Source organism: Rhipicephalus microplus, chromosome 7 (assembly GCF_043290135.1).
Source record: "Rhipicephalus microplus isolate Deutch F79 chromosome 7, USDA_Rmic, whole genome shotgun sequence".
Classification (NCBI taxonomy): domain Eukaryota; kingdom Metazoa; phylum Arthropoda; class Arachnida; order Ixodida; family Ixodidae; genus Rhipicephalus; species Rhipicephalus microplus.
Window position 1 is genome coordinate 141,912,093 of NC_134706.1, and position 23,755 is coordinate 141,935,847.

The 23,755-nt window shown below is 44.7% G+C and overlaps 1 protein-coding gene across 2 annotated transcripts; it reads left to right on the plus strand.

Moving 5' to 3' along the window:
* Window positions 1-6,905: 6,905 nt before the first annotated feature.
* Window positions 6,906-18,348, plus strand: LOC142767659 (uncharacterized). 2 transcript variants are annotated; one of them, XM_075869811.1, is made up of 5 exons: window positions 6,906-7,267; window positions 12,262-12,324; window positions 14,480-14,568; window positions 17,745-17,904; window positions 18,002-18,348. In XM_075869811.1, exons 2-5 carry the CDS (start codon window positions 12,321-12,323, stop codon window positions 18,262-18,264), a joined length of 516 nt encoding a protein of 171 aa, XP_075725926.1. In that variant the 5' UTR covers window positions 6,906-7,267; window positions 12,262-12,320; the 3' UTR covers window positions 18,265-18,348. The 2 variants fall into 2 exon arrangements, with proteins under 2 accessions (XP_075725926.1, XP_075725925.1); XM_075869810.1 differs by having other exon boundaries at window positions 14,480-17,904.
* The last annotated feature ends 5,407 nt before the right edge of the window (window positions 18,349-23,755 follow it).

The window sequence follows — 23,755 nt, forward strand, 5'->3', positions numbered from 1 at the left end:
ACTGCCAACTAAATTTTATTGAAGGTACTACGCCCATTTTTTTACAGAGTACAAGAACAGTGCTCATGCACAACGACACATGTGAGACCATGATAATATAATCTTAACTGAGAAAAGAATACTCTCTCTCCGAATGGATGAGTGAAGGTATACTGATGCACAGATCCATGGCCTTCCTGACAAGAAAATGCTTTCACAGTCTCTCTTTCATTTCTTGTTCTTGCTTTCTTCAAAAACAGTGTTTTATGAAACATAGAACTGCACTTACATTCTTTACAGTGTATGGCCATGCGACTACCATAGCCATTCTTAACATTTTAAGCATGCTGTCTTGCTCAAACATTGGGGCATTGCCCAGTTTGTCTTATGTTTACGTTTTCACGTGTCAATAGTATCTCATACACAACATTATATTGGCATTCAGTATACCTATTCTCGTGACGAATGGTGAAATAATGGCTATTCATGTTGCTTTTTAGTACACACACTTTTGAAAACTTGCAAGGGATGGCAAATAACAAGATAAAATTATATCGGCTCGCTATTTTCTTTATATTGTGAAACACCTTATGTACGTACGGTATAGCATGCAAAAATCTTTGGTCATTCTGTTTTTATTTTGGTCCTGTTTTGTTTAACTTGACTTTCTGCAGGAGGGTTTAGCACACGGGTGTGATGGTGCTGTTTGGATATCCAGCATCCTTTAGTCTTTTAATCTGGTTTTTAAGGCTTACCTCATCCTTGTGCTCACATGACTTCTGAAGGGTGGCCTCAATGCACGTGGTGGCAATTCCTCTGTGTAAATTGTGTAAATGTGTAATTATGTGTTATGATGTGCTAAAAAAGATGTCCCAAGAATCAGAATAAGTGACAGTAGTCAAAGTTTTTGTCACTGCCTTTATACAAATACCAGTTTATTTGTTGCCTCCTGCAGTATTTTAGGGCCTCTTATATAGATAGGATGTTTTCTCACTTTTATTACATTTTTGTATTGATGATGCCATATGCTCAGGAGGTAGAATGTCGTTATGTTCTTTCTGATAACTTCTAGCTTCTGAGCAAAGATAATGTTTCAGAAAAATGAAAAAAGGCTAGCATAATATTAAGACATGGGAAGAAAGCAGAGTTTATCAAAAATGAATGCATTAGTTGGGAATGAGGAAAAAAGATGGATGACAGGTCAGTAATGTCAATTAATTTATATTAGGACACATGAAATGTAGCAGAGGGTGGCAGGTGATTAGTTCCAATGAGATCGAGAAATTATCAGCCATAATATGAAATTGGCTCATACAGGACAGGGAACATTGATTGGGCTTCCACCCTACAGTGGACATAATATAGGCTTAACGCTAACAATGAGCAAAGCCTGTGAAATTAATGCTCCATGAAATGAGCAGTACTGCACAAATTGCTGCGCTAGACTTCCCATTTTGCATGTTTTTACCAGCTCATCCTGCTCGCTGTTCAGACACAAAGCTTCACCAGAAAAACAATGTTATACTTGGTGAGGATAATGCCAGTGAATCCACTGTTTTATCTACACCTTTCCTTGCTTAAGTCTTCCTCCAAACTATACGATTTTTCTTGGAAATGTTCTGCTTACAGCACACCAACCGATCAAGTGAAACAACTTTATTGGGGTCCTGCAGGACGCGCCCTAGTATGCAATCACCATTTCACTTCACGTTACAACATACTGGTGGTAAAAATATTCTCTGGCAGGGTACAGAAGTGCATGCACTGAGCTAGCTTGTGCAGCGCGGTCTATTCCAGAAAGCTGAACCTATGTTTGGTACAGAATTTTGTAACCACACGATGCTTGCACAGATTAAATGTGGCCACACATAGCAACTTCTGAGCTTTTTTATGAAATGATCTCACAGTATCTGAAAACATTTGTTTTTTTGTTTACTTCATAGTTCCCAGTGAAACATTTCTCTTGTTCCTCTCATTGAATAATGGCATTTGGTGTGACTAAGGTGTTCCTAATGCCTCACTATGAGATCAGAAAAACGATTCTCCTTGAAATTGCTTCACAAGCATTTCCTAAGATATTGAATGACACTGCTTGCACATGTACAAACATTTGCTAGTTTTATTGAGGGTTGATGATAAAGGGAATCAGTTGGTGCATCCAAGCCGGACAGAGATTGACTGGCCCTGAAAAGGGCCGTTTAGTTATATATCTTGCAGCTTGTTCCAGGTAGACAGGGCTTCATTCTCTAGAAATGGTAACTCATCACACTGGTTCCCCAGCATGAAGAACATAACTTGATGCTAACACTGGCTCAGATGTTCTGAAATGTCATAGAGGGTACATGAAGGCTGGGTACATGAAGGTTGCAGTTATACTAACTGTACAGTCAGCATGCTTGTGTGATATGTGCATAGCTGCATCAAAGCTACGTGTGAGAATTGCGTGAACAGCTGAAAATCTCAATGGCAGCATAGCTTAAGAAGTCTGTCATCCCTTTTTTGCCAGTTTCCAATATCATCCTTCCCTTTTCATGCATCTTCTTTCAATATATCTGGGGTTTTAATTCCCAAAACCACGATATATTAATGAGAAGCAAATTTTGAACATCTGGTGTTCTTTAACATTTTCACTTGTTTGCAGCGCAACACCAGAAACAAAGGACAGGGAAGGAGCAAAAGAGAAAGAAAAGACGGCGCCGACTCTGAAAAAGACGGCACTGACATCATGACACGCACATGTCGTGATGTAAGCTGCCCAAAGAGTGGCCTCCCGTGAGAATAGTGAAGAATTGGGAATGGGATCTACCAGTAAGGGCTTTGTGTGCAATTCACAAACAGTGAAAAAGATCCACCAGGGGTGAACCACAGGTACATGGTGCACTCTGGTTGAGAGAGAGCATAGTAAAACAGATGTGCCAGACAGGAGATTATAAATGGTTTTGTCTGGAGCTGGTGCCAGACCGAGCTCTGATTAAGCGTAAGGGAGTATTGAGCGCCAGGCCAATCTGATCCCATTCCTGTGATGGGGTGCAATGTGATGACAGGTGCGAATTCCATTTTCATTTTTTTCCATGGGTTTTGGGAAATAATTTTTTAGGGATCAGATGAAAATACCTCCGACATACATAATAACATGCTCATTCTTGGGCGTAGTCATGCCAAGCCACCAGATTGGGAGAAAAAGGAATGTTTCCCGAAATGTGCGATAAAGTGTTTGGTGCTACGCCTTGACGGAAGTATTGATAGGTGCTTTGGAAATCGGTACGCCATTTCTGTAATCGTTAAATATGCAACTGCATGTGCCACTGCTAGGGATAGCGTGACACTCCCAGCCATTTCGGGGTAAGCCGTTTTAATCTACATGAAGATGTTAATGAGCCCGTTCTCCATCACAGCAGTAGCTGTGGCCATTCCTTCAACTAGGCCTACTGCAGCGCCAACTAAACGTCTGCATGAATTTAGCGCTAGTACCGTACATAATAATCAGCACGTGCCTTGGGTTCACTTCAATGGTGTTGTGAATTCATCTTGCGTGACAATGGTTTAAGTTGCATGCGTGCCTTAATCATTATTGCAATAGGAGACCATGATTTATCGTCACGCATGGTGTTGCTTAGCTCGGTCCTCAGTGTTCAAAGCAGGTTCCGCCTTGTGAGTGCATGAGAGAGGCACAAGAGTTGGTTTCTGCTCTGTGTTTCTATAATTCCCTAGCCTGTATTATACAGGAAGCGGATAGTGCTGGTGTGCGTCAGCTGCCTCGGTGCGCTCTCAACCGCCTGCCTGGTAAGACTGATAGCTCATTCTATCAGCGCCTTGTCGTACTCCCTTCTCACACTGCGACATGTCCTCCACTTGGAGGACATGATGACGGAACAAGATGATACGAAGCCCAAAACCGCAATGTTTGCAAGCCACAACCCGAGCAAACAATTCAACGGTGAGGCCAGAAAATCTACCTGACTAGGCCTGGAGCAACAAGCCAGAGAGCATATTCTTGGCTGGATAGATGAATGGATGTGGCCGTACTCTTTAAATCGGGTGGCGGCTAACGTCAGCTAGCCGTAATGCTTAGTGAACTAACCACTAGATTTTTTTTTCCCCTTTAAATAGTAAAGTTGGACGGGTACTTTGAAGTGAAGGGTTTAATTTTCAATCGTGCCTCGACTTTAGCCACCAATCAGATAACCTCCTTCTAGTTAAGTCTACCCGCTTAAAGTCTATTTTGCCCTCCCTGTCCCTAAACACCAGTGCTTTGAAAAACTCTGCGCCATCATCTTGAACTATAAGGTGGAGCCCTTTACAGAGCATTGTCAAGTGTTCGGCAGTTTTTTCTTTCTCTACGCACGCACTGCATATTGTGTCTACCTCTTCATATTTGGCCCGATATGTCTTGGTTCGCAATACTCCCGTCCTGGCCTCAAACAGTAGAGAACTACCCTGAGTATTATCATAGATTCTTTCTTTGGCAATTTCCTGCTTAAAAGTTCGATAGATCTCTAGTGCGGACTTCTTAATCATGCCAATTCTCCACATGTCAGTCTCCGTTTCCTGCAGTTCCTTTTTAACAGATAGTTCTTTCTGGTTTGGCCCCCTGCTGTTATCTAAGTATTTACCAGTCAATTTCCTGGTTCGCTTCCTCCATTTTGTATTGACATTCTTCATGTAAAGTAGCTGAAAACCTTCATAGCCCAACGCTCCTCCGCCATTTCTCTCAATCGCTTCTCAAATTTTATCTTGCTGCTAGCTTCCCTGCCATCAAATGATGTCCATCCCATATCACCTTGTACTCCCTGGTTTGGTGTATTCCCGTGAGCTCCTAAAGCAAGCCTACATATTTCACGTTGCCTAATTTCTAATCTTGCTTGAACTTCTGACCTCATGCACAAGACCGCGTTGCCGAACGTCAGCCCAGGAACCATGACCCCTTTCCATATTCCTCTCACAACATTATAGCTATTGTAATTCCACAGTGCCCTATTTTTCATCACTGCTGCATTCCTGTTATCTTTAGTCGTCACGCATATTTCGTGTTCCCTCAGGTACTCGGTCCCATTGCTTATCCATACGCCCAGTTATTTGTATTTATCTGTTGTCTCTAGCGTGACTTCCTGTATTCTAAGCTCACTACCTTTGTTATCATTAAAAATCATGACTACTGATTTTTCCTAACTGAATCTAAAATCTAACCTATCTCCCTCATTACCGCAGATGTCCATCAACCTCTGCAAATCTTCCTTGTTGTCGGCCATTAGCACTATATCATCTGCATAGATTAATGCTGGTAGTGCCTGATCAATGAGTTTTCCTTGTTTGACTAAAGAGAGGTTGAAGCCAAGTCCCCTTGCCTCTAATTTGGCCTCTAATCCTTGTAGGTACATCATGAATAAGAAGGGTGACAGTGGGCACGCCTGCCTAAGTCCACGTTTCACCACTGTGGGCTTGGATACCTGTTTTTCCCACTTTTTAACTACCTTGTTAGTTTTATAGATTTCCTTTAAACGATTAGTGACTCCATCTTTTACACCCAGTGTGTCTAGTATTCCCCACAAGTCCTCTTGAACCACGCTATTGTACGCTCCCTTGAATTTCTGCAGGCCGGTAGGAAGCTTCACAGCGCAGCGCCTGATCTTGTGAAACGGCGCAGCCATGCAGGCAGGGCATTGAATTCCCTCCCTATTTTTTGTATACTACTGTCCTTGTGTACATCGTAGAACACTTACCAGTAATGATAGCAAACAGATCATTGATTCGGGTAGGCTTGGTGTTTTTATTTAAAATGGAACAACGAGGAAGCTGCTGAAGCTCGTGCCTGTATACAGCTGCTTTATATGGAGATGAAACTTTAACGAAAAAAAAAAATGTAATGATAAACAGTAGGCTCATAACAAACAACATTTCTCTGAGGGTGCATGGAATATATGTCCCATGCAAGGCTATGCATTGCAGTCCTTACTGCATTAATTATGTACACGTACTGCAGGGCATGCAAGTGTATGCAGACACACGCTGACGAAATGACATTTTTTGCTACATACAAACGTGCACCGCACCAAATGAGACGCACGTGTTTGTATAGTCAGGGAACACTCTTGAATATTGATGAAATCACACAGCTCGCTTACAGTATAAAACAAACACAATTGCGAACAATAAAATGCGACGCTGTTTAAAGAGGCGGACCCAGGTTACGAGGAGAATTATCAGTATGGCATACACACCACGTGTCAAGCTTTTGCAACATCTAAAGAGACTAAATATGGAAAGTTGCCTTTGTAAGTTAACATGACAGTACCAAATGGAGAAGCCACACGAGAGAACAATTCATCGTGGGCTAAAGAATGTGTTTTAAATATTAGACACAGCTTTGCAAGATAATATCGACGAGTTTTACTCGTCTAGGTGTGGGAGGTGGTGGCCTGATAAAATGCGATGTTGCTTCAGAGCCTTTCTTTCGTAATATTGCAATTTTATTCAACTCTTTCAAACGCGGCACCGTAAATTTCTACTGGGTGCTCGAACACAGCAAGCAGGTCGCGGGGCAAAATCTTTGTAACATTTTATTACCGAAACAGCGATACTAGCAATGCTTGAGCTGCACTTGCTGTTTTCTAAATTGTAACCTCCTCAATCTCATCACTGTGATCAGGAAACAGAGAGGAAAAGTACAGCAGTAGTGCGTAGAGAAATATTCAATTTCAAGCCCTTTAGCAATATCATCTAAACAAATTGCCAGTTCACTGTTGAATTCTCGATGGAAACAAACAGCTGATCAGGGACGCAAGCTTGGCTTGGCACTGGCTTGGCTGTTCATACAGAGCCAAAAGCCGCTGCAGGAAACTGGATTGCGGATCGTATTGAGACAAAATATTTTATACATTTTTGTTTTCTTTGTTTCATTTCTCTAATTGCTCTTGTGATGGCGTGGACCGCGCTTCGTGATCTCATGTACCGGCGCACTGTTTTTAAGTTTAGTATGGCGCACGATAATACATGATTGCGTGCTTTAATTTAAAAAGGTTCGCGAGTATGGCAGCAACACTGCAATGTCGGGAAGAGGCACGGGGAAGAGGATAGTAGTAGAACCAGTAGCAGCTGCATGCCCGGGTGGACTCGGTGGAGCGACTGATGCCCAGATGGAGGAATGTCAACCCGATGCCTTTTGTGTTGGCCGTTCTGGCAGTTCCGCCGACTTTATAGAAAGAGACGACCCCGTCGCTTGTCCTCTTCTCTTTTCCTTCGGGCATCAGCGACAACATTGACGGACGACGTGTTCGACTTCACCGTGCACGTGAGTATAGGTTGGTTTTTCATTCGAGTGAATTCTTGTTCAGATTTGCAACTTGTCGACTTCATCCTGATCACCTGTCACCGGCAATAAGTCACATACGTGTGATATTTAGGTGAAATAAATGATAATGCACATTTTCTGCTCCATTTGCGTGACTTAGCTACACCAGGACATGAGGTAAAACCTTTGTCGCCTAGCCACTAGCAGGCAAGATCGATCACTCGCATCCTTCAGTTCACGAATCAACGCGCCTGCCTTAAAATTAGTAAGCTGCTCGCAAAGAAATCTTACCGAGGCAATTTTGTTTTCTGTGAACAATGCACCGTAGATTTGTCTTGAATAACAAAAAAAAAAAACTTGAAAAATAAATGTCGCGACCTTTTAGAAAACGCCGTGTCTAATAGCTAGACGCGGCATTTTGTAAAAGGCTCATTAAATTCAGTATGTTTTCGTAGTCTCTGCTTGAAATTATTATTGTCTATGAATTTCACGGCCCAATCTTTTGCTTTGGCTGAAAATCTCGGCGGCAAAAACTTTGTTCAGTGTCCCTTTAAGGGCAGGTGTAGATGCCATCATTTCAGTCGCAAATCTTTTTGCTAGTCGGTCGGCTGGTTAACAATAAGGGTACTAACTAGAGTTCCAGATTTCATCAGCAACACATCGTCATGGCTTCATCAGATGCTGCATTATATACATTCTATCCTCGTTTTTAAATAGGTGTACCGTATGGTCCACTGTTACAGGAAACAAGCAAGCTCATGGACAGTGAGCCATGTGGTGCTAACTGGCAGCGAGGCTTGTGAATGGGACGCATGCGCATAGAATCGGGGTGCGCCCAGTTTTGTCTGCCATTTCTCCACCTGTACGCATGACAGCATTGGAAAGCGCATCCGTATTTTAGCTGCGCAATTTATCTAGCCCAGTGCCTCCTGCTTCAGGGATTTCCTGTGAGCACAAAAAATGCATGATTTTAATCGTTGCTGCAGTGTTTTGCAAGTTGTCACCGTAAAGCACATCATATTTTTCGCATAATGCTCGCTGCAACTAGCAAGTTTCGATGACTCAAAATGCTGTTCAGGTCTGATGTAGCAAACATTTTAAGCTCGTCCTCGTGACCATGAAATATTGGTTTATTAAATAATGGAAGGCAGAGTTGGCATCAGTTGATTTACAGTGTGAAAATGAAAAGTGCGAAGGACCGTGCCTCGCAAGTAAGCCCCGAGAGCATGAGCAGAAAAGTAGCAGATGAGGATGCTCATGCGCTGCATTTCCAAATCTCACCAGCACTAATGCTTGACGGACTGTTGGCCACGCACTAGCGTGTTCTTTCTTAAACAGGACTTTGGCCCTGTAAGCAAGTTCTTGAAGGGCATAAGTAAAACGTAGAATGGGCCCCCTAAATGCACCCATCCTTGAACCATTGGGCTTATGAATTAGTTCCCTTTTCAAAATACTACTATTCTGAGCTATAAATTGTGACAGAACAGTGCACGAAGTTTAAAAATGGGAAAAAAGTCTTTAAATGTCCCCTTTATACATAGTGTTCTTGTGATGTCACTTCTGCCGTTGTCGCCCTCTCCCGCCATGCCCGGGTAACTCCCTGGGTACCTACGGCAGTTCACGTGCTGCAGTGCGGTTTGTTGGGGGCTCGTCATCTGTTGCTGTGAACGATGTGGAAGCATTGTGGTTTTTTGTTGTCTTACTTTAACGAGCTCATTGGATTAGGAAGGCCTCGCTCGTTCACTCGATACAAGACCAGATAATCAAAATGTGCGACACATATACCAGCCACGGCGTACACCGACTGCCCGCCACAACCTATGAGGGCCTATTGTATTGCTTTCACTACAAATTGCCTGGCCCAAAAACAAGTGAAAGCTCAAAATCTCTCGAGCCGCAATTTTAAGAGTGGATGTGCGAAGCGCAGCTGCTCCCATCGAAAATTAGTCGTGCAGAGCTAGGCAAGTTTACAAGAGATATAATATTATGAGTATATTGTCACGGCCTACGCCACCAAAGTAGCAATGCCCCCCCCCCCCCCCCCCCCCCAAGTGTTTTAAACAGTGCTGATGTTGAGCTTGAGACTCTTTGATTGCAATTTGTGGAAATAGTCGAGGAAAATATTATACAAGGCAGATAGCGACTTTGCGTGGTGTGTGCCGCGGTAATGCCAGTCATCACTTTATTTTTCGCGTATGCTTTAGCACACTTTTCACTTTGTATTTTGCTTTTGTTGTACGCTAATGTACAGTGGAGTCACTGAACATGATAGAGACCGTGTATAGAATTAATTGACTGATTAAAAAAAATCCTGACGCCCAACTTGAGCCGATCGGCTATACTTCAAAGTGAACTAATATTGTTTCCCATTCTTTATAGTTTGTTTCAATGCAATACCAAATCTCCGCGATCGCCATCACGATTTTAACCGCCTTCCTCGCCATCATGATTTTAACTGCCGACAAGTTTGTATGTACAGTATCTTGGTAAGCTATATCTGTTTGCAGGTAAATACTTGGCTATGGCACTTACCCGTAATGAAGTTGCACCTGAAGATGCAAATATTGCAAAGTTTCTTCAAGTAGCTTTTGTTAATCTGCACCAGCCAAATACGCTGGTACTTTTAGGAAAATCGGAATGTGCGTTCTCAATTTCAGGTTATAACTTTCAGCGAAGAAACACCCTAAGCTCTGCTCCCTCTGCGTGGACTACTAAATCAACTTGCCTCACTAGCAGCTCATAATTTCTCAAACTTGCATCGTGAGGCAAAACTAAATGGGTGCAAGCACGAGGAGACAACATGGCAGTTGTAGGCGATAGATTCGGTTGGTGCCCGGGCATGTTGGTGGCGCATTTCGGAAGTGACGAAAAAGCGCTGCGAGATGCACGTGCACACTTTGTATAGTTGCTGTATTGGACAGCAAACTTTTTTTTTATCTGAGCAGTTTTACCAAAGGAAGCTTCATCATATGGCGTGATAAATGAAGCGAATCCACAGGTTGAACCACATCATAGCCTCGCTGTGCTTTTGTACTTTTTTTAGCTCGCAAAATTTATTTGTACATATAAGTGACAACTTGCCAGTAATAAGGCAGCACTTGTTTCTTTACCATATGATCATCTCCGGTGTGCTGCTGCCTCAATATTTCAAATTCTAAGCATTTACACCATTGTATGCTAACTTTTCCTTCAAAGTGAGACAAGCCACATGTGTATCGTAGATCAAGAAGCATGCCAGTTTTACGTACTTGCAAGGTAAACATCAGAAATGCACAGTTGATCAAAAATACTAGTTTAATGGTGCATCTACATAGCAGAGCACCTGTGGCACCTCGGGAACAAGATAATGCCACATATGTTACAAGAGATAATTAAAAAAGACAGGGGAAGTTCCGTGAACAAATAGAAACAAAAATAAAATGGCACGTGGCAGCGAGCGAAGGCGGCAAGGGGGGGGGGGGGGGAGCCCGTGGGACTTCAGCGGATGAACGTAAGGTGTGTGTTTAATATGTGGAAGAAAAAAAAAATTCAAAATTTTGGCGACTGAAATGAGGGTGACTTAGTGAGTGCGCTCATGACGAGAGTAAACACGGTTATTATTTTTTTATTTTCATATCTCTTTTGAAAGCCACAAAAAATCTGTATGTGATGCAGCCTAACAGAAGTTCCGTGAAAGCAAATTATGAATTCGTCGTTGTACAAAGGCCCTTTTTTTTTTTTTTTTTTTTCATGCGCACCATCCCCGCCGCGGTGGTCTAGTGGCTAACGTACTCGGCTGCTGAGCCGCAGGGCGCGGGTCCGAATCCCGGCTGCGGCGGCTGCATTTCCGATGGAGGCGGGAATGTTGTAGGCCCGTGTGCTCAGATTTAGGTGCACGTTAAAGAACCCCAGGTGGTCTAAATTTACGGAGCCCTCCACTACGGCGTCTATCATAATCATATAATGGTTTTGGGACGTTAAACCCCACATATCAACAATCAATCAATCATGCACACCATAAATAGTGCTCAAAATTTAATTGCATATGTTGTTTTCATCCTCGCTGTATTCCGTGCTGTTTATGATGTAAAAAAAAAAGTAGCACGCTGAAGTGGTGCTGCTTTTGGGCAACAGTTGAAAATGGCGGGGTGCATGAATGCGGAATACTGCCGCTTACACTCAAATCACTCTTGTGGTCACCTCCCACTGTTTGCAGCATGTGTTGTGTATACACAGCTGCATATTTCCTAGCTAGAAAAATTTGATTTTAGGTGTTTCACGCCATTTTCCATGTAACTATTCCACAATTGCACACACTGATCAGCAGGCTTTCAATTGCACTGAAGGACACAGGTGCCATAAAATTCATAGTCGATTCTTTCAAGAAACCGTATGTAAAGGCTGAAGCTTCATGCGTACATACACACACACATACCATATTGTTTTTTGTACTTTATGAAAGCTGCGAAGGTCTCATGTGCCTCCAAGCGTAACCTGTCTTATTTATTCTCCATCACCGCAAAAGTTTTGTGAGTTTCAAATAAAAGTACTTTGCGCATGGCCACTTTTGGGTAATTTTTTTGTGTAGGTGTTATTTGAGCAGCCTACAGTGTTTACTTTATAAGCCTGTATGTATATGTTGCATTATAAGGATGCAGAATGTGTGTAGCTGTACAATATAGATGAACTGTAAAAATTAAGTGTGTCTATTGTAGTGTTCTTGCAACCAATCTTACCCCCGTATTCTAGAACGTCCCTCCACTCAACGCTTCACCTTCACTTGAGATGGCTGATGGAAGCGCCGTCTCTAAGCAGAGAAAATTGCTGCATGTCAGCAATAATCTGCTGTGATTCTCGAGTAGCGCAGCGTCGCTTTCAAACGAGCAGCGGCACAGTGCTCAACTCTGTCAAGTGAAGGGTGAAAGTCGAGTCGGGGAGCGTTTATGAATATGGGGGTTAGTTTTGTTGTCTTGTTAACCTGCCATTAACACTGGATTGATGCTACTTTGCTCTAGCTGTACAGTGCTTTCCAAGGCTCAAGGAGGCACCGCACGAGGAAGGCTCGGAGCAAACCATGCGTGAGTTTTCTTTCATTGTTATACTATGCACGTATGAAGTGATAGACTTTAATGTATGCTATTTGTATTGTGCAAGTTTTTGGGGACATACAACTTCCAACACTTATATGTTCTGACGAAAATCACACAAGAATGAGCGAAGCTTGTGCAAAAATTATGCAAGAGTGTAAGAAGCTTTTGCAGAAGTCTGTGAAATGAAGTTTTGAAATTTTGTGGCAATGTGTCATTGTACAATGGTCAACAGTCTTGCTCAGCATGCTTGACTGCAGGGCTCCCGGCTGCACAGGCGCATCTACGGAGTGCCTGATGCATGATGGGCCAAATGTCAGCCTGCACACTGGTGCCTCTTATCCCCGTTTGTCTGTTACATCAGTGTCTCTTGTAAAGGGGATCAACTGTGCTACCTTTTTTTTTTTCGAATGTAATGAGTTCTTTTTCCAGATTATTGTTGTTTTAAGGTAGAGCCTCACATTTCTATCAAATACTGAAGATTCTATTTTTCCTTCTAGATGCTATGAAGTCACTCCTTGTGTTACGATAGAGTGAACACTGTTATGAGAAAAGCTACTTTATGGAGTTAACTCACTCCATATTGACTTAACACACAGAATTGGTGAAAACTACACTCCATTCCAGCTGCATTAGGAATAATATTCATTTGCATACTTCTGTTTCTTTTGTTTATTTGTTGGCTGGAGGTTTGGAGTATAGGGTGGCCAGAGGGCACTGTGTAGTCTTTCTTCATCTTCCCAATTTTGTGAACATCAATTGATAGCCGTATGGGAAGCAGCCAGCATGCTGAAACAGCGATGCAAGCATGCAAGATGTTCACCATTGCATGCAGTCAGTTTCTGTGAGCAACCTACTGCATACAATTAACTGCGAGTGGTGAACTAACGCTGCACTATGTGTGCCTCCTGGAAAGCTGCAATGGTAAAGTGCCACAATCGTATAGTAACATGGATAACATCGCAGTTTGTTTGTTGAATAATTTTGCAACAGAATCAATGGGGTTTTGGATAAATTTGTGTATCTGCCTGGTTCATCAAAGCTACAGAGTCAAATGCGGTATATACTCGCATATTATGTGTACTTTTTTTGTCAATCCGGTCATGTGCGAAGCTAGTAGGAATCGCTGGCCTAAAAGCTCAACTGGGAATATATGTTGCAGGCGCTGTCACAGCTGTCTCAAAGCGGATTGTCATTTGTTTGCTAAGCCTGTTCAAATGCCCCCATTTTCTTGAAGTTCTTCCGAACAGTGCTCACAAAAACCAGTTCCCACGACAGGGTTATACCAGAGAACATAAGTACTCTCCAATAATTGTCGGGAATCCAACGTAAAGTAAGATGCAGACAAGGAAGCGCAATGCCAACACAGTGCTGTGTGTATCGCCCTTCATGTGTGTGTGTGTCCATTCCTTGTCCCAGTCTTCTATTGCGTTGTGTTCCCTCCGATATCTAACCAACACACCCAAGCTTCTATGCTAAGTCTTATTCAACGCACTCTTTTGCTGGCTCCTATACTGAATATTGCATGTCGAAGAACTCCACGCTGATGTGCTTAGCGGTAGCACGGTTTCAGTATTCTTCGGTAAGCTTTATAACAGCAGTCTGCCTCGTATATAATTATTGTAGCCTATCACAAGGAACGGTAAAAACGCAATGGCCAGATGGCAAAACCAAAAAAAAAAAAAAAATGAGTGCGAAAACCTGCCTCATCTAGTTGATGTGACAGGTCCTTGCACGCGTTCATCTGTGCTGTGTCTCAGGAATACATTCTTGCCGTGGAAGAGGTGGGAAGATAGGAAGCAAACCTTTAAGCATTTCGGACTACACATAAACAGGTTTCAGTTTTCAAGTTCGATATTCTAGGGAAAGCATAAAAAGTTCATGGAAGAAGGGACCTTGCACTCAGTCCATTTTGTGTAAGACTGCACTCGCCTGCTCGACAAGAGATGTGCCTGACCAGAGCATCATGAAGTCAAATGTGTCTGTGTGTGTGCTGGCAAGGTGGCTCGGGCTGGTTGGGGAGGGCAAAGTATGCGAGCAAAAAGTTTCTTGTAGTAAAGCAGGCTGGCTAATTATACTGGTGAGCAAATTATGTGAGGATGCAAATTGTGCGAGTAAATATGGTATGTACTCTTGTATGTTTCAGCTCTATTGCTACGGATCCTGCGGATCCAACTTGGCATCCGGCAGCAACAAAGAGAGGTTCTGCAGGAGGTGCGACAGCTGAAGCACAAGGTACGGCTCTTGTCCGTGCCTCAGCACGCCCAGCCAGCACAGCGCCCCTCTGACCTTCCCCGGCTGCCTGCTGGTACAATTGGAGAAGTGGAGGCAGCAGAGGCAGCTGTGCAGAGTAAAGCTGTGGCTGCGGCTTTGGTGTATATTTCTTGATTTTTAATATGCCTATGTAACATGCAGAAATTTAGTACTGCTTTAAGATACTGTGTTTCGGGAAACAAACTAGTCAGGTTATCTCATGAGCCACTGTACTACAGTCGAATATGAATAATTCATACTCAAAGAGGCCAGAAAATTTGTTCAAATTAAAAGAAGTTCAAAATAATGAAAGTTACCGTAATTACTTGAATCTAACACGCACCTTTTTTCCTGTCAAGAGAGTTCATAAATCGCATGTGCGTTAGAATCGAGTACGAAAAAAAAATGAATATGGTCATTCTATTGCCATCGCCACTTACAAAATGGCCACCCCCTACGTGCGTCGGCATGGCGCGTCGGTCATTTCTGCCTATGTGTTTCCCATGCGCGGCACTTCATACGTGTGCTGAGGAGTTCGTCATCTTGTAGTACATTAGCATCGATGGCATGGTAGGGCCGACTCCAAAAACTTGACGAGTGCATCACAATGCTGCTTCTAAAAGAAAAGTCGTCGCGTGTGCCGGAACGGACAGAAATCGGGCCGCATCGCGGTCATTCGGAGTTCCCGAAACGTGCGTGCGGGACTGGCGGAAACAAAAGCAGAATATTGTCGACAGCAAAGATTCACGCAAAGGCTTCAGTGGACCACAGCAGGGTCGGTTTCCACAAATTGAAGAGCTGCTCGGCGAGTATGTGATTAAGCAGTGAGCGGCACAGCGGCCCGTGACGACAGAACTGCTCCAAGTGCAGGCTATGCAGTTAGCCTTAGAAAAAGGGCTAATGCAGAGCCATTTTAAAGCGAGCAGGTGCTGGCTAACGAACTTTATGAAGAGAAAAGGCTTTTCCCTCCGAAGGCGAACGGGCATATGCCGGAAGTTGCCGGAGGAGTACGAAGAAAAGCTTTAGAGTCTTCAGAGGTTCCTCCTAAACTTGCGGCACAACAACGGCTACCTGCTTGGGCAAATCGGGAATGCCGATCACACGCCTCTTTACTTCGACATGCCTGGCACCACAACCGTCTAGGAGAAGGGGGCGAAGCAAGTTTGTGTACTGACATTGGGCCACGGTAAAACTAGAGTGACAGCAATGCTCTGTTGCACGTCAGATAGGCATAAGCTTCCCCCGTACTTCATATTTAAACGGAAGACGCTCTCAAAAAGAGTCGTTTTCGCGAGTGGTGTGATCAAGCGGGCCAACGAGAAAAAAGGGTGCGCGTTGCAACCGATGTCTTAGTTTTTTTTTTTTTTTTTTTTTTTTTGTCGTGGAAATCGGGCGCGCGTTACAATCGAGAGCGCGGTAGAATAGAGTAAATACGGTAAACGAGCGGAGGGCTCACCATGCAGTGATGCATGTGCATGGAGAAGTTTTATTCACAAATTACAGGACATCCGTCATTAATTAAAGTAGTCAATACATGTCTATACACGTTGGCCTTGCAACGAGTCAACAAGTTTTGCGTGCAGTTTGCAAAGCATTTGTACTTCGGCTTCAGTATTCTCCTGGCAAAAGAAGTTGCGCGCGGCAATGTCCAGTGCTGACACTCTTCGAAGACAACTGTGTTTCCACTGTTACCATCTGCGCTGCAGCCGGAGCGTGGCCAGCACATGATGAGAATGGAGGAGCGTCTCCACCTGGAGAAAAGCAGATCGGCATTCGAGAGAGAAGCACTCCGCGGCAGCTTTTTTTTTTCTCTCTCTTCATGCGCGGTGTTGAAACGAGAAGAGTCTCTACATAGCAGGAACGAAAAACAGGGAAGCGTGACACTGGCGCGTTGCAGATCGGCATAAGAGAGCCAACTCTTTGCGACAGCTTTTTTTCCCCTCTTTCGCTTCATGCGCAGTGTTAAGAAGAGAAGGGTCTCTACATGGCAGGGACGGAAAAAGCTGAAGCGGGGCACAGGAATGTCGCAGATTGGCATTTGGCAAACATTCCACCGCAGTCTTTTCTTTCCTTTTCTTCATTTTCTTCTTCAAGCACAGCGATGAGGTGTCTGAAGTGCCACCGCAGGATTGGGCGGGGTGCTGAGAGCATTTTCGGAGCGCGGTATAGCTTTGATAGGACCACAGCGTCAGTTCGAATTAAGTGTGTTGGAATTAATGAGATTCGACTGTATTTACTATAGTCTGTGAAATCCGAGTGAACTGTCCTAAGCTAGCAGACGATGTAGGCGGCATCGTGTGTTTGATGGGCAGTGACTAGCAATAGCCTGCTTAAAACAGACATTCAGTAATTTTGTTCATTTATCACCCTATTTCGTGTCCGCTGCGGCTCTCTCTACTTTGAGCTACAGTTCACCCTGCCTTGTGTTAGCCGATTTCTTACTTTTTTAAAAATCTAACATGCACCCAATTTCGCAGTGTGAAGAAAAATGCACCTTTGTTTATTGTGATGAGATTTCTATAGCGACATGCCTCTTTGTTGGCTATCACAGAAAAATATAAACAGCAAATGGTGCGACCATCTAGTGCGACCTTTATTTTTCTATCAGTTTCATCTATGACCAAGATTTGGTCGCTCTAAGGTTGCCTCTTAGTACGCCTTGATCATGTTCATTTATCTTGTTGTGCTCTGCTTACAATGCATTGATTAAAAACATGTCCTAGCTTCTTTTTGAATTCCACATATTTTATCGTTTTTCACCTGTAGAAGCTACTCCTGGTCAACATTCAGGCAAAGACATTGTAACCTCGAAGAAACGTGTATTGGAATTTGAGCACTGTACAAAGTAATTATACTATTTCATAGCTAGAATCAATATTTATTAAGGGTTATAACAGTGTTGTATTTGATTTCATAACAGCGAAACTGCATTCAGAGAAGGACTCTGAAATGTTCTCACACTGAGTGTGAGAGGGCTGATGTGGAAACCATTTTAGGTCAAGTGAGTTGAAGTTAGCGTAAAAAAACAATGAAATGTGGTGATGCCCAAAAATTCAAGTTGTTGTTTTCAGTGTCCTCTTCTTGCAGATTTTTATCATGAAAACATTTCGATGTGCTGTTGCGTTTACCCCATCTATGCTTCTTGCATTTTTTTACAGCGCAAGCACCTCCTGCAGATTGGGGGACGTGGCCTCCGAGAAATTGGTGTGAATGCCATGAAGGCTGTATTGGCACGTGACGTGCAAGTGCTGTACAGCCTTCATGGCAGAAAAGGGAAAAGGGCCTTTGTGAACCTGAGGCTCTGTAGATTAGTGACAGGTTAGACTTGTTCATTGTTTTATGTGTGTGTACCCTTGTGTATTCTCTGTACTGCAGTGCTTCATGTGTACTATGGTATTTCTGTTCTTGTATGCAGATGTCATCTGCCAAAAAGCAGGGTGCGACCAGGCGGAGGCCCTCAACTTTATTAAGAGGTGGCTGCCAGGGTCTGGTGATCGCTGTGGGGGCAGGAAGCGGCGCTTCAGAGAAGCATTTGTTGTGGAGCAGCCCGATGATCCCCACTCTCAGAGTGCAGATTATCGGCTGCTCGCGGCAGCTGGCTTCCTGCCCAGCCACAGCAGCCAGGGCCTTGACAGCACCACTGTCACTGTGCCCCCAACGCAACCTGACCTGCAGTAGAGCGGGCCTTTTTTAGTTGTGTATATATATTTTTGAATGTATACATTTTTTGTTGTACCAAATAAATAAAAAACAAAGAATAAATAGTCTGCAGACTGTCGGTGGTGCACTGTTCGGCTAGCTTATGCTGATTCGGAAGCACCATCACCATGTTTTAGTTACAAAAAAATGCTCTAAACTATGAATATTCTCGATTACCATGTGGGGGACATATGTGGGGATTGCAAGTGGGGGACATATGCTTTCAACATTTACTTCCTAACAACTTTTTTCGATCTGCTGTACAAAACAAAGCACTCGCTATTGCAAAAGATAAATTGGTAAAAAAATAAACTACACTTCTAGTGTTAGCAAAGGGAATGAGGTATAAAAGATGAAATAGATCGAGTAACTGCTTTCAGTTCTCGGCATTCAATTTTCTGTTGCCCCAAGTATACAGGGCTGCAAAGCTACAAGAGCGGGTCATCGAGGCATATTGTTTAAATCTTTTGGTAAGAAAAATTCCCTACTAATAATGGTTACATAATGGCAAGCCAATCAGTAGCTAATATTCGTCGTGCAGGAAACATCGGTGTAATAACGGCATTTGATTGGCTGCAATGTGGCCCTGGATTGGTCCAATGTCGGTCGTACATCCGTAGCCAATATTCGTCGTGCAGCAAACATCGGCGTAAAAATGGCATGTGATTGGCTGAAATATGGCCCAATGTTGGCCGAACATTGGCAGCTTTGTCGGCAATACGATGGGCCTTCGTCGGCCCAATGTTGGTTGCATACTGGCTAAAACATCGGCAAAACGTCGGCCCATCATTGGCTTGAACGTCGGCCCGACACTGGAAGAAGTTGCACTTCCGACGTCGGCCCGACGTCGGTGCCGATGTTAGCCGATGTTGGTCCAAGATTGGTCCAACGGCGGCGTGCTGCCTGGGTGGTGTCGCTACACACCAAACGTCTGCTTGCGCAGGCGCCCCTGCGGGGCACCACGATGGTAAAGTGGCTGCGGCGCGATGAAAAGGGGTTGCAGCTCGGCCGAAGGCCATGGGTTCGATCCAAGCTACGGTGGTAGTACGTTGATAAAGGTGAAATTTTAGACGCGCGTGGCTATGCGTTGTCTGTGCACTTAGAGAATAGCAGATGGTCAATATTTCCGCAGTGCTCCACAGCGGTGGGTCTCATATTCATTTCGTGGTGTTTGCCGGTGGAATCCTATGTATTAGACAGATTTAGTTGCGCATCTGCAGCAGCCATACAGGCGCGGCCCGTAATTGAAAATGGCTAGTAGACTGCATCCGTACAGCTTCTGATGACGCGCAACTAATTATGTCCATTGTAATAAATAATTTAGCTTACTACCAGTAGCTAGCCATTAGCTCACACGAATGGGAATAAGAATTAGCAATAGTGGTATGTGCTTCAGTACAACAGACTGAATGGTAAAGCTCGTCTGATATTTTTTGAATATCTTAATTTCGCAATATCCTCCATTAACGTCGTTAGCTCATTCAACCGAAATGGGAGTGTAAATGGTATTTGCTACTGTTTTGTAAAACCAGAAACATGCCCACAACCCCACACTTCCACCACCTATGACATTTTGGTTGGGAGGACGTTTATCACGTCAGAGGACTCATCGGTGAGCAGAAAGTGAGAGCGCATGCACACAAGATAATGAACAATATTGTCGCGAGAGGAAACGATAGGCAGGAACTCGAAGTGGAGGACTGTTTACTCAGCCAGAGCTGCCATTGACTTCTTCGCTCTCGTCTTCTGCCACCAACACAGCGTGGCATTACCCTCTCCCCAATGAAAAAAAAAGAAGAAGAAGCATCGAATGAATGCCATGGCTCCGAAAAACAACGAAAGGTAGTAAGAAATGTCCATGTCCATTGAAAAGAAAAAGGACGAGATGAAAAATAAAGAGGCAAGAAAGTAATGTGCAATTGTCTTGAAGGATATTGCCACATCACAAAGTTCTTGTCTTGCAGTCAACGAGAATAGTACGGCTTCATCCTGGAGACGTGAACCACATCCGAGGAGCGGGGTCTGCGAGAACGGTGTGACGTGTCTGCTGGGACAACTGCGTAGTTCACTTCGCCGAGGCGATGAAGAACTCGGTAGGGTCCGAAGTACCGACATAACATTTTTTCTGAGCGTCCACGTTGACGTATAGGAGTCCAAGCCCAGACTAGATCTCCGGGTTTGTATATTACTGCTCTGTGGTGGGTGTTATACCGGAGAGCATCTTGATTTTGCCGCGATAAAATGCGAAAGCGCGCCAGCTGCCGGGCGTCTTCGGCACGCTGAACAAATACATCTGCGTCCGGGGTGATCGTGTCCGGCAGAGTTGGTTGCAGCATGGTGTCAAGCATTGTGTTGACGTCGCGGCCGTAAACCAGACGAAAAGGAGCAAAGCCGGTGGTTTCCTGCAAAGCCGTATTGTAGGCAAATGTTATATACGGGAGGATTTCATCCCAATTCTTCTGATCCTTGGCGACGTACATCGAAAGCATATCTGCAATCGTTTTGTTAAGGCGTTCGGTTAACCCGTTAGTCTGTGGGGGGTACGCAGTTGCTGTTCGGTGCGTCGTGCCACTCAGCAACAGGATCTGTCGGAGCAACTGTGCCGTAAAAGCAGTACCACGATCTGTGATGACGACAGCGGGAGCACCGTGGCGGAGAACGATGTTCTTGATGAAGAAGTCAGCCACCTCGGAAGCAGTTGCTCGCTGGGCGGCTTGTGTTTCGCAGTATCTGGTCAAGTAATCGGTGGCAACCACAATCCAGCGGTTACCAGCCGTAGACTTCGGAAATGGGCCGAGTAAATCCATCCCGACCTTTTGAAAAGGTTCGTGGGGGGGTCGCAAAGGCTGAAGCAGACCGGCTGGTTTCGTCATTGGAGTTTTGCGGCGCTGACAGGCTGTGCATGTCTTTACGTACTGCCGGACGGTTTTCGTAAGTTTCCGCCAGTAGTATTTGTTCTTGATCCGCGCCAGAGTACGCGCGAAGCCAAGATGCCCTGACGATGGCTCGTCATGACTAGCATGCAAAACATCATCGCGGAGAGCAGCAGGAACGACGAGGAGGTAAACAGTTTTCGTTGAGTGAAAGTTGCGCTTGTAGAGGATGCCTTGGCGTAAACAGAAAGATGACAAATCACGCGCGAACTGATGTGGGGGTTGTGGGCGACGTCCCTCAAGGTATTCGATCAGTGGTTGCAATTCTAAGTCTTCGCGTTGCTGCTCAGCCACGTTTAATGATGCGAGAATAGCAAGGCAGCTGAAGTCTTCATCATTGCCTTCTTCAGCGACCTCGACGGGTGCGCGGGAAAGACAGTCAGCGTCGGTGTGTTTCTGGCCAGACTTGAAAACCATCGTTATATCAAAATTTTGTAACCGAAGGCTCCATCTTGCGAGATGGCTCGAAGGATCTTTCAGATTCGCTAGCCAGCAGAGAGAGTGGTGGTCACTTACGATTCGGAAGGGGCGTCCGTACAAGTAGGGCCTGAATTTCGTTATGGCCCATACAACCGCCAGACATTCTTTTTCAGTCGTCGAGTAGTTCTTCTCCGCAGATGACAACGTGCGGCTAGCGTAGGCGATGACGCGTTCCACGCCATCTTGATATTGCACGAGAATAGCTCCGAGGCCAAGGTTGCTCGCGTCAGTGCGGACTTCTGTGTCTGCTTCGGTGTCGAAGTGACCTAGGATCGGTGGCGTTTGTAGGCGTTGTTGAAGGTCGCGGAAAGCGCTGGATTGTTTGGGACCCCAGACGAAGGCGACGTCATCCTTGACGAGTTGTTGTAGAGGGTCGGCGATTTTCGGAAAGTTTGGCACGAAGCGGCGGTAATAAGCACAAAGTCCCAGAAAGCGGCGTACATCATGCTTTGTTTTCGGTATCGGGAACAAAGCAACTGCCATAGCCTTGTCAGGATCGGGGCGAACACCACTGCTGCTGACAATGTGGCCAAGGAATTTCAGTTCCTCATATCTAAAACAACACTTTTCCGGTTTCAGAGAGAGGCCGGCAGTGCGAATAGCCAGAAGAACCGCCTCAAGCCGCTCAATGTGCTGTTCAAAAGTTGTAGAAAAAACGACTACGTCGTCTAAATACACTAAACAAGAGTACCACTTCAAGCCACATAAAACTGTGTCCATCATTCGTTGGAACGTAGCTGGAGCGGAGCACAGGCCAAAAGGGAGTATTTTAAATTCATAGAGACCGTCCGGTGTAATAAACGCTGTTTTTTCTCGGTCCCGTTCATCTACTTCAATCTGCCAATATCCGCTACGGAGATCCATGGAAGAGAAGTAACGGGCGTGTCGCAGGCGATCCAAGGAGTCATCAATACGAGGAAGAGGATATACGTCTTTTTTAGTTATCTTGTTCAGTTTGCGGTAGTCGACGCAGAATCGTAATGAACCATCTTTCTTTTTAACCAGAACAACTGGTGACGCCCAAGGACTAGTCGATGGTTGAATTACGTCGTCGTCGAGCATTTGTTTTACTTGATGACGTATAGCATCTTGCTCCTTCTGCGACACGCGGTAAGCATGTTGGCGCACGGGTTGCACGTTGGGCTCAGTGATAATTCTGTGCTTGATTAAAGGAGTCTGCCGGTCTTTCGAAGTAATGGCAAAGCAGTCACTAAAGGATGAGAGGAGACTGAGGAGCCTTGCCCTCTTAGGTTCTTCCAACTGGCGATTGACGTTGAGGCGACTAGTCACGTCAGTATCGCAGCTGTTCTCAGTCGAGATCGTCGTAATCAAAGGGAAGGCGTCCAAATCATCCAATGCCTCCAAGTAAGCTATGGTTGTGCGTTTCGCAAAATGACTGTGTTCTCTACTGAAGTTCGTAACTAAAACCATAGTCTGGCCATTTCGCAGTTGAATGAGGCTTCGAGCAATTGCCACTTCCCTATCAAGCAATAACGTCAGGTTACTTTCGGCGATGCCCGTAATCGACTGCTGCCGTGGACACTCAACAAGCACGAAGATACTACTGCGAGGTGACAACGTGACGCAATCATCGACTACGCGTAAGGCCACGCCACGATGTTCGTTCTCGATGTCGGAATCTGGAGAAACACAGTTAACAAAACTGACGAACAAATCACGCAGATTAATTATCGCTCCATACTCTTGCAGAAAATCCATGGCCAAAATGACCGGCCGAGAACAATTGGGCAGTACAAGGAATGATGCTACAAAAGCCGACGCACAAATCTCAAGCCTGGCGGTGCACCTTCCTATTGGGGATACGAGGTGTCCTCCAGCGGTTGTTAGTTGAGGGCCGTCCCACGTTGTCAGCACCTTGTGTAGACGGGTGGCCAATGAAGCACTCATCACCGAGTAATCAGCTCCCGTGTCGACAAGCGCAGTCACCGGATAACAGTCGACGGAAACAGTAATGGCAGCGGACGTTCTGTTGGCGGTTTCACAAACAGGCTTTAACGGCACGTCGTAAGGCAGCGGCGGAGGGTATTTGTCGGTTC

Excerpts from the sequence above, each read along its gene's own strand:
- LOC142767659 (XM_075869810.1), top strand. The coding sequence starts at position 17,628 with ATGCCCAAAAATTCAAGTTGTTGTTTTCAGTGTCCTCTTCTTGCAGAT. Across the intron at positions 17,905-18,001 it reads GCTCTGTAGATTAGTGACAG|ATGTCATCTGCCAAAAAGCA; the intron begins GTTAGACTTGTT and ends TCTTGTATGCAG.